Source organism: Erythrolamprus reginae, chromosome 1, assembly GCF_031021105.1.
Source record: "Erythrolamprus reginae isolate rEryReg1 chromosome 1, rEryReg1.hap1, whole genome shotgun sequence".
Taxonomy (NCBI): Eukaryota; Metazoa; Chordata; class Lepidosauria; order Squamata; family Dipsadidae; genus Erythrolamprus; species Erythrolamprus reginae.
Genome location: NC_091950.1, coordinates 310,290,709 through 310,304,439, shown reverse-complemented (window position 1 = coordinate 310,304,439; position 13,731 = coordinate 310,290,709). Strand labels below are relative to the sequence as shown.

At 44.0% G+C, this 13,731-nt stretch overlaps 1 protein-coding gene across 2 annotated transcripts in view; it reads left to right on the top strand.

Annotated features, from left to right (window-relative positions):
• Positions 1 to 12,035, top strand: part of ARHGAP18 (Rho GTPase activating protein 18) — an 82,451-nt gene extending 70,416 nt beyond the window's left edge. For both annotated transcript variants that reach the window (XM_070733492.1, XM_070733490.1), the window contains exons 13-15: positions 310 to 434; positions 9,298 to 9,359; positions 11,586 to 12,035. In XM_070733492.1, the coding sequence (XP_070589593.1) occupies positions 310 to 434; positions 9,298 to 9,359; positions 11,586 to 11,677 (279 nt within the window). In that variant the 3' untranslated portion in view covers positions 11,678 to 12,035. The remainder of the gene's footprint in view (positions 1 to 309; positions 435 to 9,297; positions 9,360 to 11,585) is intronic.
• The last annotated feature ends 1,696 nt before the right edge of the window (positions 12,036 to 13,731 follow it).

Here is a 13,731-nt window from a genome sequence, read left to right as displayed (position 1 = left end):
CATTACAGAACAGGATCTGATCCATATATAAATACATTAGCTTAAATGCAGGATCTTAATATGTAGCTTCTAAATTGGTGGTTAAAAATCCATCATCCTAGTTGTGAATAAGGATGTTCCATTGCTCTGAAAAGGAATGAAAATGGTTTGAATTTTGGTAAATTGCACTGTAGGTGAGGAAACAAGATAGCTTCTGCTATGCACTGGATAAAATGCCAGATTTGAGCATTCAGTCTGCACAGATTTGGAAAAAACCTCCTCAAAGCCAGCTGCAAGGTGCTGTGTTCCAATTTCATTATTGCTTTGCAGGCCGATATTCTAGAGGGAGTAATACGGGTTCAAGCGCCTCATCTTTCCAAAGTTTCCATGGCAATTCAGCTGACGGGAGAGCTAAAAGCTGGTGATATCGTTGCCAGGTTCCTCAGCCAGAAAAGGTACGAACCTGTCTGCCTTTCTCTCTCTTGTCTACTAAGCCCGCCATTTTATGAAATGTTAATTTTGAATTTTACCATAGCAGAGAATGGAAAGATGTAATGAATTTTCTCCAGAGGATCAATGGTTGACCTTGCAAGTAGGGGAGGAATAATCGATAAAAAGAAACTTTATTTTTTTAACCAACAGTGGTATTATCAGTAGTTCATCTAAGGGGGTGTTGGCACTGTCTGTGGAAAGAACCACCAAGGTATCCATTGTAGGACCTCATCTATGTTTAAAATATTATCTGGCTGAAGAACTGCACCAATGTTTCTGAGGGGTTTCTTCTACATAGCAGTAATGAAAAGAGAATACTGAGATAGAGGGGAGATTTTTACTAACCCCTTAAGAATATTTGTGCCAATGTAAAACAGATTTTGGATCAATTTTTTTTATAAAATAGTTTTTATGGAATATAAACATTAAAAAAGATGTTAAAAATACAAACAAACATCAAACAAACAAACAACCATTTACACATATACATATAAAAACGCCTAGGTACTTCTAGGGTAAATTGTCTTAATGTTAAGTTTTCATTTACAGTAATACCTCATGATACGAACTTAATTGGTGCAAGGAGGAGGTTCGTAAGACGAAAGGTTCGTAAGACGAAACATTGTTTCCCATAGGAAACAATGTAAAGTCAATTAATCCGTGCAACAACAAAAAAACCCCGCAAAAAACCACTGCCGCCTGGCTAACGCTGCCGCCTTTTAAAACAGCCTGGGGGCTTCAGCGTTGGGAGGCTGCTGAGAAGCCCCCCGGCTGTTTTAAAAGGTGACAGCCGGGCGGCGGGGCTTCTCAGCGAAAGTTCGGGTTTGGGAGGCTGCTTTGAGGAGGCAGGGAAGCCTCTTGCAGCAGCTGCCACAGCCGCCAGCTTCCCCGCCGCTCGCCCGCCGAGGATGCTGACCTGCTGCCTCGCGGGGAAGCCGGGCAAGAGCGATCTTCTGCCAGCCATGGGCGAGCGGCGGGGAGTCACCCATGGCCGGCAGAAGATCGCTCTTGCCCGGCTTCCCCGCGAGACTTCCCCCATCCTCGCCCGCCGCCCGCCCGTCCAGAATGCTGACCTGATGCCTCGCGGGGAAGCCGGGCAAGAGCGATCTTCTGCCGGCCATGGGCGAGCGGCGGGGAGTCGCTCTTGCCCGGCTTCACCGCGAGGCATCAGGTCAGCAAGAGTGATCTTCTGCCGGCCATGGGTGACTCCCCGCCACTCGCATTGGGGTGGGGGGGCTGTCAGGACACCCCCCACCCCAGCACTTTGCATCCCGCCGGCTAAGAGCAATCGGGCAGCAGCTTCTGCCGGACACGGGTAATGAGCGGGACAGAGAAGCGGGGAGAATCAGGAGGCTCCTTTGGCGGCTGGAGGCTGCCTGGCTTTGTGTTTTTGGCTGGGGGAGGAAGCAGTAGGACCTTCCTAACTCCCTCCCCCCCAGCCAAAACCCCAAAGCCTGTTTGCTGCCACACGATTTAGCCAGGACAGGAGCGAAGTGACGTGGAGGAATGGGGAGCTGAAACCGGGCGGTTTCAGCTTTCCATCCCTTCACGTCACTTCGCCGCTAAATCGTGTGGCAGCAAACATGCTTTGGGGGTTTGGCTGGGGGGGAGGGAGTTAGGAAGGTCCTACTTCTCCCCCCCCAGCCAAAACCCCAAAGCATGTTTGCTGCCACACGATTTAGCGGCGAAGTGACGTGAAGGGATGGAAAGCTGAAACAGCCCGGTTTCAGCTCCCCATTCCTCCACGTCACTTTGCTCCTGTCCTGGCTAAATCGTGTGGCAGCAAACAGGCTTTGGGGTTTTGGCTGGGGGGGAGAAGTAGGACTTTCCAGCAGCCTCCGAACGCCGAATGCGGAAGTTCGGGTTTGTTCGGCTTCGGGAGTCTGCTGGAAAGCCGCCCGGCTGTTTTAAAAGGTGACCGCCGGGCTGAGGGGCTTCCCAGCAACCTCCCGAACCCCGAACCCGGGTTCGGGGGGGTGCTGGCAAGCCCCCCAGGCCGGCTGCAAACTTTTAAAACAGCCGCGCCGCTTCCCATCTGTCTCCTGAAGCCGAACGCGGAAGTTCGGCTTTGCCGTTCGGCTTCAGGAGACAGATGGGAAGCGGCGCGGCTCTTTTAAAAGGTCGCAGCCGGCCTGGGGGGCTTCCCAGCACCCCCCCGAACCCGGGTTCTGGGTTCGGGGGGTGCTGGGAAGCCCCCCAGGCCGGCTGTGACCTTTTAAAAGAGCTGCGCCGCTTCCCATCTGTCTCCTGAAGCCGAACGCGGAAGTTCGGCTTTGCCGTTCGGCTTCAGGAGACAGATGGGAAGCGGCGCGGCTCTTTTAAAAGGTCGCAGCCGGCCTGGGGGGCTTCCCAGCACCCCCCCGAACCCTGAACTTGTGCCGAACTTCCGGGTTCGGGTTCGGGGGGGTGCTGGGAAGCCCCGCCGCGCAGCTGTCATCTTTTAAAGCAGCCGCGCGGCTTCCCAGCAGTCTCCGAACACCGGTTCGTAACTCGAAAAAAGTTCGTAAGAAGAGGCAAAAATTTTCTGAACCCCGGGTTCATATCACGAGTTGTTCGTAAGACGAGAGGTTCGTATCTTGAGGTATCACTGTATATATAAATTTTATAAACTGTATTTCCTTTACAGTTTTTGTCTATAAATCTGTTAGTAAGTATAATCTATCTGTTACATCCAAATTTGAAGAGTCCTATAGTCATTTTTAACTAAATATCAATATATACATTTATACATTTATTTTTTCTTTCTATTCTTCCTTTCCAACCAGTTATAAAATAAATTCTGAGTCCTCTTTCTGGTTTAATTCTATCGTCTGGTTTAATTTCTGATTCTGCACATTTCAATTTTTAAAAAATAATTATACTGTTGGATGGTACATCACCATGTTTCCAATTTTGTGCCAGACATATTCTCACTGCTGTCAAGATATGTAGTATAATATACCAATATTTCTTTTTTATTTTTTGATCCAATATTCCGATTAAAAACATTTCAGGCTTCGTATTAATTTTTTGTTCCATTATTTTTTCGAGCCAGATGTGCATCTTTTTCCATTTTTTAAAAATTATTGGACAGGTCCACCATATGTGATAAAATGATCCATTTTTGTGTTGGCATTTCCAACATTTGGGGTTCATGTTTTGATACATTTTGGCCAATCTCGCTGGTGATAAGTGCCATCTGTAAGGGATTTTATAGAGATTTTCCTTGTGCGAGGCTGCCTTGGTTAGTTTATAATTTTTACTCCAGATTTTTGACGATTGATCCAAATTTATGTTATATCCAATTTTTTTAGCTCAACTAAACATATTACCCGTAACAATTTCTTCCTCCATTTTATAATTTAGTAGATATTTGTAAATTTTTGCTATCATTTTTGCCCCAGGTCCCAATACAATCTTATCCAATTCTGATTTCTCTTTTGCTATTCCAAATTTCCTTCTATCTTCTTTTAATATAGATTTAATCTGATAATATGGCCACCAATCAGTTTTGATTCCTTGTCGATTTAGAGTTTCAATGTTGTTATTAGCTTTTGTCCTGCCAGTGAAGTTGTTACTGCAGGTGATTTTCTTTATTGTTTTGGACACTGTATTTTGTGTTTTTGCAAAGAAGTTATTCCAAGCTTTCATACAACCATTTCTTGAATTATCTGTTTCTTTGTCGTATTATTAGTTCCTTCTTCTATATTAGATATTAATTGTTAATTGTCTCTATATATGATAATCACAGTAAATTTGTGGGTTTTTAAAACAATATTCTATACAATTATATTCACCCAAAAAACAAAGTACAGTGGTACCTCAAGATACGAACCCCTCGTCTTACGAACAACCCAAGATACGAACCCGGGGTTCAGAAAATTTTTGCCTCTTCTTACGAACTTTTTTCGTCTTACGAACGCCAAACCCGAACTTCCGGGTTCGGCGTTCGGGAGGCTGCTGGGAAGCCCCCACAGCCCAGCTGTCACCTTTTAAAACACCCCCCGGCTGTTTTAAAGGTGACAGCCAGGCGGCGGGGCTTCTCGGCGGCGGCGGCAGGTTCGTAAGATGGAAAACGTTCGGGAGGCCGCTTTGGGTTTTTGGCTGGGAGGGAGGGCAGGAGGTCCGGCGCTGGGGGAGGGAGTCAGGAAGGTCCTCCTGCTCCCCCCTCCCAGTGAAAAACACAAAGACGGTCTGCCACCGGAGACCCCTTTGTATTTTTGGCTGGGGGGGGGAAAGCAGGAGGCGCAGGATCGGGCCGGCGGCGGGCGCGGGAAAAGGCAGCAGGTCTGGGACACCCCCCACCCCAGCACTTTGAATCCCGCCGCTTCTGCTGGATACGGGCGATGGGCGGGGCGAGCTGCCACAGCCCCTGGCTTCCGCGCCTCTCGTCCCACCCACCGCCCGTATCCAGCAGAAGCTGCTGGATTCAAAGTACTGGGGCGGGGGGGCTGTCGGGACAAGCCACGCACAAAGGCCGAGGCGAGGCTGAGCAGGAGGAGAAGCCAACCAGCGAGGCGGTGGGCTGGGAGCCACAGGCGAAAGGAGCTCGGGCATCGGAGCGCGGCACCAGGCATTTTTCTCCGGACCACGCCCGCTCAGCCCCGCGGCGGCCCTTTCCCTCTCCAGGCTGCGGGCGGGGTCCGGAGAACAATGCCAGAGCTCCTTTCGCCTGCGGCTCCCAGCCCACCGCCTCGCTGGTTGGCTTCACCTCCTGCTCAGCATTGCCTCGGCCTTTGTGCACGGCTCCTCCACCGGAGCTCTGCCGCACGCGCCCCTTCGCAGCCCCCTCGCTCCTTGTCCCGACAGCCCCCCCACCCCAGCACTTTGAATCCAGCAGCCGGGCTGAGCGGGCGGGGTCCGGAGAACAATGCGTTTGGAGGCCGCTGGAAAGCCGCGCGGCTGTTTTAAAAGGTGACAGCCGGGCTGGGGGAGCTTTCCAGCAACCTCCAAACGCCAAACACGGAAGTTTGGGTTTGGCGTTTGGCTTCGGGAGATGGCTGGGAAGCCGCGCGGCCCCCCCAGCCCGGCTGTGACCTTTTCAAAGAGCCGCGCGTCTTCCCAGCCATCTCCCGAAGCCAAACGCCAAACCCAAACTTCGCTCCTGTCCTGGCTAAATCGTGTGGCAGTAAACAGGCTTTGGGGTTTTGGCTGGGGGGAGAAGTAGGACCTTCCTAACTCCCTCCCCCCCAGCCAAAACCCCAAAGCATGTTTGCTGCCACACGATTTAGCGGCGAAGTGACGTGAAGGGATGGAAAGCTGAAACCGCCCGGTTTCAGCTCCCCATTCCTCCATGTCACTTTGCCCTGAATGCTTCTTGGCCGCCTGGCAGAGCGCTCGCAGCCAGCGGGCGGTGGGGGGGGGGGGAAGCCTCGCGGGGAAGCCGGGCAAGAGCGATCTTCTGCCTGCCATGGGCGAGCGGCGGGGAGTCGCCAATGGCTGGCAGAAGATCGCTCTTGCTGACCTGATGCCTCGCGGTGAAGCCGGGCAAGAGCGATCTTCTGCCGGCCATGGGCGACTCCCCGCCGCTCGCCCATGGCCGGCAGAAGATCGCTCTTGCCCGGCTTCCCCGCGAGGCAGCAGATCAGCATCCTGGGCGGGCGAGCGGCGGGGAAGCCGGCGGCTGTGGCAGCTGCTGCCCCCCCCCCGGGCTGTTTTAAAAGGTGACAGCCGGGTGGCAGCGGTTTTTTGCGGGGGGTTTTTTTGTTGTTGTTGCACGGATTAATAGACTTTACATTGTTTCCTATGGGAAACAATGTTTTGTCTTACGAACCTTTCGTCTTACGAACCTCCTCCTTGCACCAATTAAGTTCGTATCATGAGGTATTTCTGTACTTAAATTTCTTAATATGTTTATTTGCTTGATTCCTAAATCCCTCAATGGATTCTGTTGCAATAAATTATTTACGTTATTTATGTGCTTGTAGTTTAAACAATGTATTCTAATCTGTTACTCTATTTTCTATACTTAATTTCAAATATCTCAATTATACACACAGTAACAATCCATTAATCCGTTAGTCAATACTATCAGATAATCAAGTATTCCCTCAATTCATCTAATTGAATTTCAGCTATAATTATAATTAAGTCTTAAACTTAAACCCAAACTTAAACATAAAGCCAAATTATAGATTTCCTTATCAAGAAAAAGTCTTTCCCTCTTTTTTCTTTCTATAACTATTATCAAAGAATATTGTCAAATATTGTCAAAAGATATTATTCCCCCTTTTTCCTTTCTTCCTTTCCCCCCTTGTAAAGAATCAGTTTATATAGTCCCCAGAGTTTTTTTCCCCAAAGAAAGAAAAAAGAAAAAGCCTGCTATCATATTCTTTCTGTCCTCTTTCCTTTTAATGTTTTTAAGTTGTAATCCTCAGTCCGATTTCTATTTATATCTCCTCTTTCCACAACCAGTCAAAAGTACAGGGATTGTCACAGTGTATTTTTTAATCATCCTTAAATCAATTTTCCAGTGCGAACTGTTTAATTGTGAAATAATCACAAGCAGTCCCCATTCCTTTCCAAGATGTCGCTGTCAAAGAGAAACTGCCTTGTCATGTTCGTTGTTCGCCCCACTTTCTCGCTGTCCTCTTTCAGCAAATTACTCCGCCTCATGCTTTTCCAATCGTCTAACTTCAGAGAGCTTCAGATTTAACTGTACAGTGTTCCCTCGATTTTCGCCAGGGATGCGTTCTGAGACCGCCCGCAAAAGTCGAATTTCCGCGAAGTAGAGATGCGGAAGTAAATACACCATTTTTGGCTATGGACAGTATCACAAGCCATCCCTTAACACTTTAAACCCCTAAATTACCATTTCCCATTCCCTTAACAATAATTTACTCACCATTATTACTGGTACTCACCATTGAATAAGACACTTAGTGATCCTGATATTTATAAACATAATTATTTATTAACAATAATTTTTTTTTGTTATTGATTTGCAAAAATTATTAGTTGGGCGATGACGTATGACGTCATCAGGCGGGGGAAAACGTGGTATAGGAAAAAACCCGCGAAGTATTTTTTAATTAATATTTTTTTAAAAACCGTGGTATAGGCTATTCGCGAAGTTCGAACCCGCGAAAATCGAGGGAACACTGTATATCCGTATTTCTTATTCCTATTCTTTTAACAATGTTCACTTTTTTTTGTTGCTCCTTACCACCTTGCCACCTGTTCCTCTCCGGACACTTCTTTATTTTCTGATTTCACTAGTCCAGATTTTCCCTTCAGAGGATCTCAGCACTCAGTATTTAGTAAGCAAAGTTCGTCAGACATTTACAGTTTCACTCTCGCTTTCCTTCCCCTACTTGAAGTTCAAGCTGCCATGCCTCTGGATTATCTTCATTTGTTGATCTCTTCCGAGCCTGGTTTTACGGTTTTCCGCCTGCTACAGCAGGAAGTCGTACCCTTCTCCTGCAGCAGACTATACCCTTTCTTCCTGTGATCTCCTCCAAAGAATCACATGCCATTCTTGGCATTAGAAAATCGGGTGAAGATCGCAGGTAGCTCTCATCACACTACTCCACCATGGAAGTTTCTATTCTGGATCAATTTTTACTTGTGACAAGTTCATGCAGGCATTTCTATCCAGATAAAAAGGAGACTTTCCTTCTTGCCCTGACCTGATCACATACTCATACTTTTAAAGAGAACTGTGGAATCCACAATAGTACTCTGCTTTTCTCCTGGAGAATATGAGAAGGACATTGGTTCTCTCCTATTTACATGCAGTGGAATTTTTTGATCTATGCTCCTTATTTTATGGAAGAGTTACTTCATCATAGGGTGTCAGGTTGCTCTCATGAATATACAGTATTCATTTCTAGTGTCTCTGAGATATTTAAAGTGATGCATAGCCTGAAATATTACAAGATCCCCAAGAGTATAAATAATAGCCTGCTTTCCAGGATTTAAATATTTGGTTCCATTGTTGGTTTTGCAAAATGGAAGCGGGTGACCTACTTCATTTCTGAAACAGGGCATGGAATATGTCTTTAGCATGGAACCTGTCAAGTGTCTATAGATACTCTTAACTATAGGTAGTTCTCGCTTAATTATCACAACTGGGACTGGCAACTCTCTGTCTAAGTGACATGTTCATTAAGCGAGACATCATTTCTCTGCAACAGACTTACAACCTCACCTTGGCCATGGTCATTAAGTGAGCCCCCTGGGGTCTTTATGTGAGACATATGACTGTGATTTGCAGTTTTATTGCTGCCATCTCTATTGAGTCTGCTTGTACACATGTGCAAATGGCAATCTTGTGACAGTTGTAGACACCCAGGGATTGTGAATCATGTAACTGTGGGGACCCCTCATGTAACTTCAAAGGTTATTAAACAAGGTAGCCATTAAGTGAGATATACCTGACCTGAAAGTATATAAGATGATCTGCCCATTCAATTTCTAAAAATAATATTGGAACATGTACTGGGAGCATAAAAATGTACATGTATGCTGGAAGTGTAAAAAAAACCCATGACTACAAATTAATTGGATTTGTGTTAAATAATGATATCCAGTCAAAAGTTGGCAATAAAATTTCCTGGATATCTCCCCCCCACCCCACCCCAAAGAGCAGAATGATTACTTCTTTGCAAAAACATGGATTTTTTTCAGCTGATTTTCTCTTGTAATTCAAGGTTGCAAACAGCTTCTTTTCCCATAATCATTCAAGTGTGATATGTTATTGCAGTGAGTTAACAGATGGGAAAAAATAATTTTTGTGCACTTGCAAACTTTGAGCCAGCAGGTCATTTTCTGGTGCACACTAGTAGCTTTCAGTCGGAAGTTATTTGGGATAATGGCTGATCATTTTTTTAACTTTGATTTTACCAGTGGAACTGTGGAAGGTTTGAAGAGAGAAGAGCTGTTTTTACATGAAGTAGGAGGAAATATTGGTAAGGCTGTTAACTCTGCTTTATTGTAATGATCAAATCAGGTGGTTTATTTTTCCTGACCAGGTTATTTAGAATTATCGAGATAGAAGTGACACCCTACTCAGTGCAAGAATTCAAAATAAAACATTCCTGATATGCTGCTATCTCACTTCTACGTCAGTATATTTGGGGAAGGGGCATCCATTCCTGATCAGGGCAATTGATTTCAGTAACAAATTGTTTTTTCTGTTCAGATCCCCTCTGCTAATATTCAGGAAATTATGTGCTTTCCTGTCAACCCCCCATGGAAATTAAATCTATCAAGAGCTGCAATTAAAACTTTTTAGTACAGGTAGTCCTCGACTTACAACCACAACCAAGCCCAAAATTTCTGTTCCTGTTGCAAAACATTTGTTAAATGAGTTTTCCCCATTTTACAACCTTTCTTGCCACAGTTGTTAAGTGAATCAATCACTACAGTCGTTAGGAACACAGTTGTTAAGTGAATCTGGCTTTCCCTGACAGCTGATCACATGACCCCGAGACACTACACCCGTCATAAATTTGAGTCCGTTGCCAAGTGGCTGAATTTTGATTACGTGACCATAGAGGTACTGCAACAGTCTAAAGCAGTGATGGCGAACCTTTTTTTCCTTGGGTGCTGAAAGAGCCTGTGCGCGTGCTATCATGGATGCACGAGTGCCCATAACCATAATTCAATGCCTGGGGAGGATAAAACCAGCTTCCTCTGCCCCCTAGAGGCCTTCTGGATGCTGGAAACAGCCTGTTTCCCAACTTCTGGTGGGCCCAGTAGGCTCGTGTTTCACCCTCCCCAGGCTCCAAAGGCTTCCCTGGAGCCGGGGGAGGGTAAAAACACCCACCCCCATCCCTCCAGAGACACTCTGGAAGCCAAAAACGCCCTCCCAGAGCTTCTGTGTGAGCCAAAAATCAACTGGTCAACATACACATGCACGTTGGAGCTGAGCTAGGGCAAATCATACATGGTATGCTTGTGTGTGTGTCTGTTAGTATATGGGGTTTTTCTTAAATCTTTAAATATTTTAATTAATTGGATTATTATTATTGTTTCACTTGTTGTGAGCCACCCCGAGTCTTCGGAGAGGGGCGGCATACAAATCCAAATAATAAATAAATAAATAAATAAATAAATAAATAAATAAATAAATAAATAAATAAATAAATAAATAAATAAATAAATAAATAAATAAATAAATAAATAAATAAATAAATAAATAAATAAATAAATAAATAAATAAATAAATAAATAAACTGGCCAGCATACACATGCAAATCAACTGGCCAACATACACATGCACGTTGGAGCTGAGCTAGGGCAACGGCTAACATGCCAGCAGATATGGCTCCTCACCCGTACCATAGGTTCGCCATCACTGGTCTAAAGCATAAAAAATGGTCATAAATCACTTTTTTTAGTACTGTCGTAACTTTGAGCGGTTGTAAATCGAGGACTACCTGTATATGAACTCACAGCTTTAATCTTGCACATGATATTAGCCGATCCCAGAAAGATGGGCCTGTGGGAGTGGAAATTACAAGCTGTAGTAGCTTGTTACATGACCTTGTTCAGTGGTGGATAAAGCCAAGTGCTGATTTTGTATTTCTGTAAGGATTTATCCCCAGAGGGTCCCTGTTTGAATATTCCACTATGTTAAAAAAAAAAGTCTTTTGTTGAATTTTATTTTCAGTTACTGTATTATTCAGCAGGGAATAAATTTTTATACATTAGAATCTGCTTCCATGAGCAAATGGTTTTAGCTCAGGGACAATGGGGTAAACAGGGACCATTATGCAGAGCTGCCATCTGGAGAAAGCATGCATAGAGTGCGAAGAGGAGACTCCCAGTCCACTGATAGAGGAGAATTGAACATGCCACAATTGTTTTCCAAAAGTGGTTAGGGACTCGTGCAGTTATGGCAATTCTTCAGATACAGCGAAGTGACTTGTAACGAGAGCAAACAATTACTTAAATGCTTTCATTTCAGAATCAGGCAGGAATATCAACCCTTAAAAGTAGAACGATCGCATAAAAATGTTTCGCGTATAGCATGAGACATTGACGTTACCGCGTATGTTGGTGTCTTGCTTGATTTTATGACTGTCAGAAATAAGTTCCGCCCTGTTCAGCGGAATTTCCTCTTAAGAAAATCATTCATTGAAATCCTTATTTGGTATTTTAAGAGTTTATATGATACGTTTCCATGACAGGTGAACGATGCCTAGATGACGACACTTTCATGAAGGACTTATATCAGCTGAACCCAAATGCCGAATGGATTATAAAATCGAAAAATGGGTGAAGTTCTGAATCTACAAAGAGACTTCCTGCAACGCTGTGATGTTCAGGTGCAGCAAAATAAAAGGACATTGAATCCATTTGAGACTTAGACGAGTTACCCTGCTGAGGAGCATTGTGCTACGGAGTCAGCCTTACGCTTCTCTCAAGTAAAAGACAGCCATTGCAGCAAAATTAACAGGACAGGAGGCTTTCTGATCTCACTGATTTTGTTTGAAGGGATTGACTGCAGTTCTTGTTATAAACACCACTGTGCCTTTGGTATGGTCCACTGGATTAATATTTTCTTTGGCTCGCTCTTGATAGAGCCTGCATCAGTTTTCTTAATAAAGACGTGTATTTAAAAATATATATAAGAAAAAGTATTTCTTCATTGGTTCAGAACATCCTCAACTATACTTTTCTGTCACGGGTGAAGGCGCAATATTTATTTATTTATTTATTGGATTTGTATGCAGCCCCTCTCCATAGACTTGGGGCGGCTAACAACAATGATAAAAACAGCATGTAACAATCCAATTAATAAAACAATCCAATTATTATGAAACCAAACATACACACAAACATACCATGCATAACTTGTAATGGCCTAGGGGGAAGGAATATCTTAACTCCCCCATGCCTGGCAGCATAAGTGAGTCTTGAGTAGTTTACAAAAGACAGGGAGGGTGAGGGCAGTTCTAATCTCCGGGGGGGAGTTGGTTCCAGAGGGCCGGGGCTGCCACAAAGAAGGCTCTTCCCCTGGGGCCCGCCAAACGACATTGTTTAGTCGACGGGACCCGGAGAAGGCCAACTCTGTGGGACCTTATTGGTCACTGGGATTCGTGCGGTAGCAGGCGGTTCCGGATGTAATCTGGTCCAATGCCATGTAGGGCTTTAAATATTTAATATGCACTAAACAGGCATTTGTTCCAATAACCTGAAACAATGTGCCCTTGTTGTCTCCAGGAATATATTTATTCAAGATAATGTGAATGATTTGATAAAATTCTTTACTGGGAGGCACTTCTTAAGATCAGTAATAAAAATGGCAGGAAAATGAAGAATTGCAAGAAATTACATCTCTTCTTTTTTCTGTACATCAAAGGTAATCATGAGGAGTTATCTATCATTTTTTAATCCTAACGAGTTTCATTAAAAAAATACAATTACCCCATTGACGTTTGTTTAATAAGCACAGACAAAGTAAGATGGAACATGCTTTGCAATTTAGACCTGTCAATGAATAGTCAGAATGCTTAAATGCTCCAAGTGCGCTGGCTATTCATTTTTTCATGATCTAATGTGTGTCTAAGAATTCTGGGATTTGTATAGGTATTCTTCATTTAGCAACCACAATTGGAACCAACAGCTTGTTAAGTCAAGTGATCACTAAGTGAAGCCATTACGATCTTACTTCAGCTTTCCTTTTCTGCATAGATCTATGAAAGTTGTACATGCATGGATTTTTCATTACTGTCATAAGTATTAATGGTTACTGAACGAGGCAGTTGCTAAGTGAGTACCATCTATAACGCCAACATAGTTTGTGGGTGCCAGATTGCAAAGGCTGAAAAATGTGGATTTGTTAACGAAAATGTGGGGCCCTTGTCCTATGGTCTAAGAGCTGTCTCGGAAAACCAAGGTCCTAAAACACTGACCAAACCTGTAAGTTTTAGTTTATTGGAAATGAAAAATCATTAAGTACATTTGCACTAATTGTACTGACTATATTTAATGCAAGTTAAATTTATACTGAAATAAATATACATTTTGGCCATTTATTCTTCCTAATGTCCAGTTATTCTGCTGGCCATTTATTTTCTTATTGTATACTTTGAAGTGTTATTCAAAGTTTTAAATGCAACTTTTTGACTAGAAAACAAAACATGCTCCTTGTCCTAGAAAGACCCATGGTCAACATTATATTATATAAGCCCAGGAAATTTATTTACAGTGATTCATCTAAGAAATGTTGTTTATTAAAATGTTGTACAGTATATTCTTGTGTTTTGAAGTGCAATAGATAAATATTAACAATGCCTCTGAAAACTACAAATTCTAATCTTGATACTTATA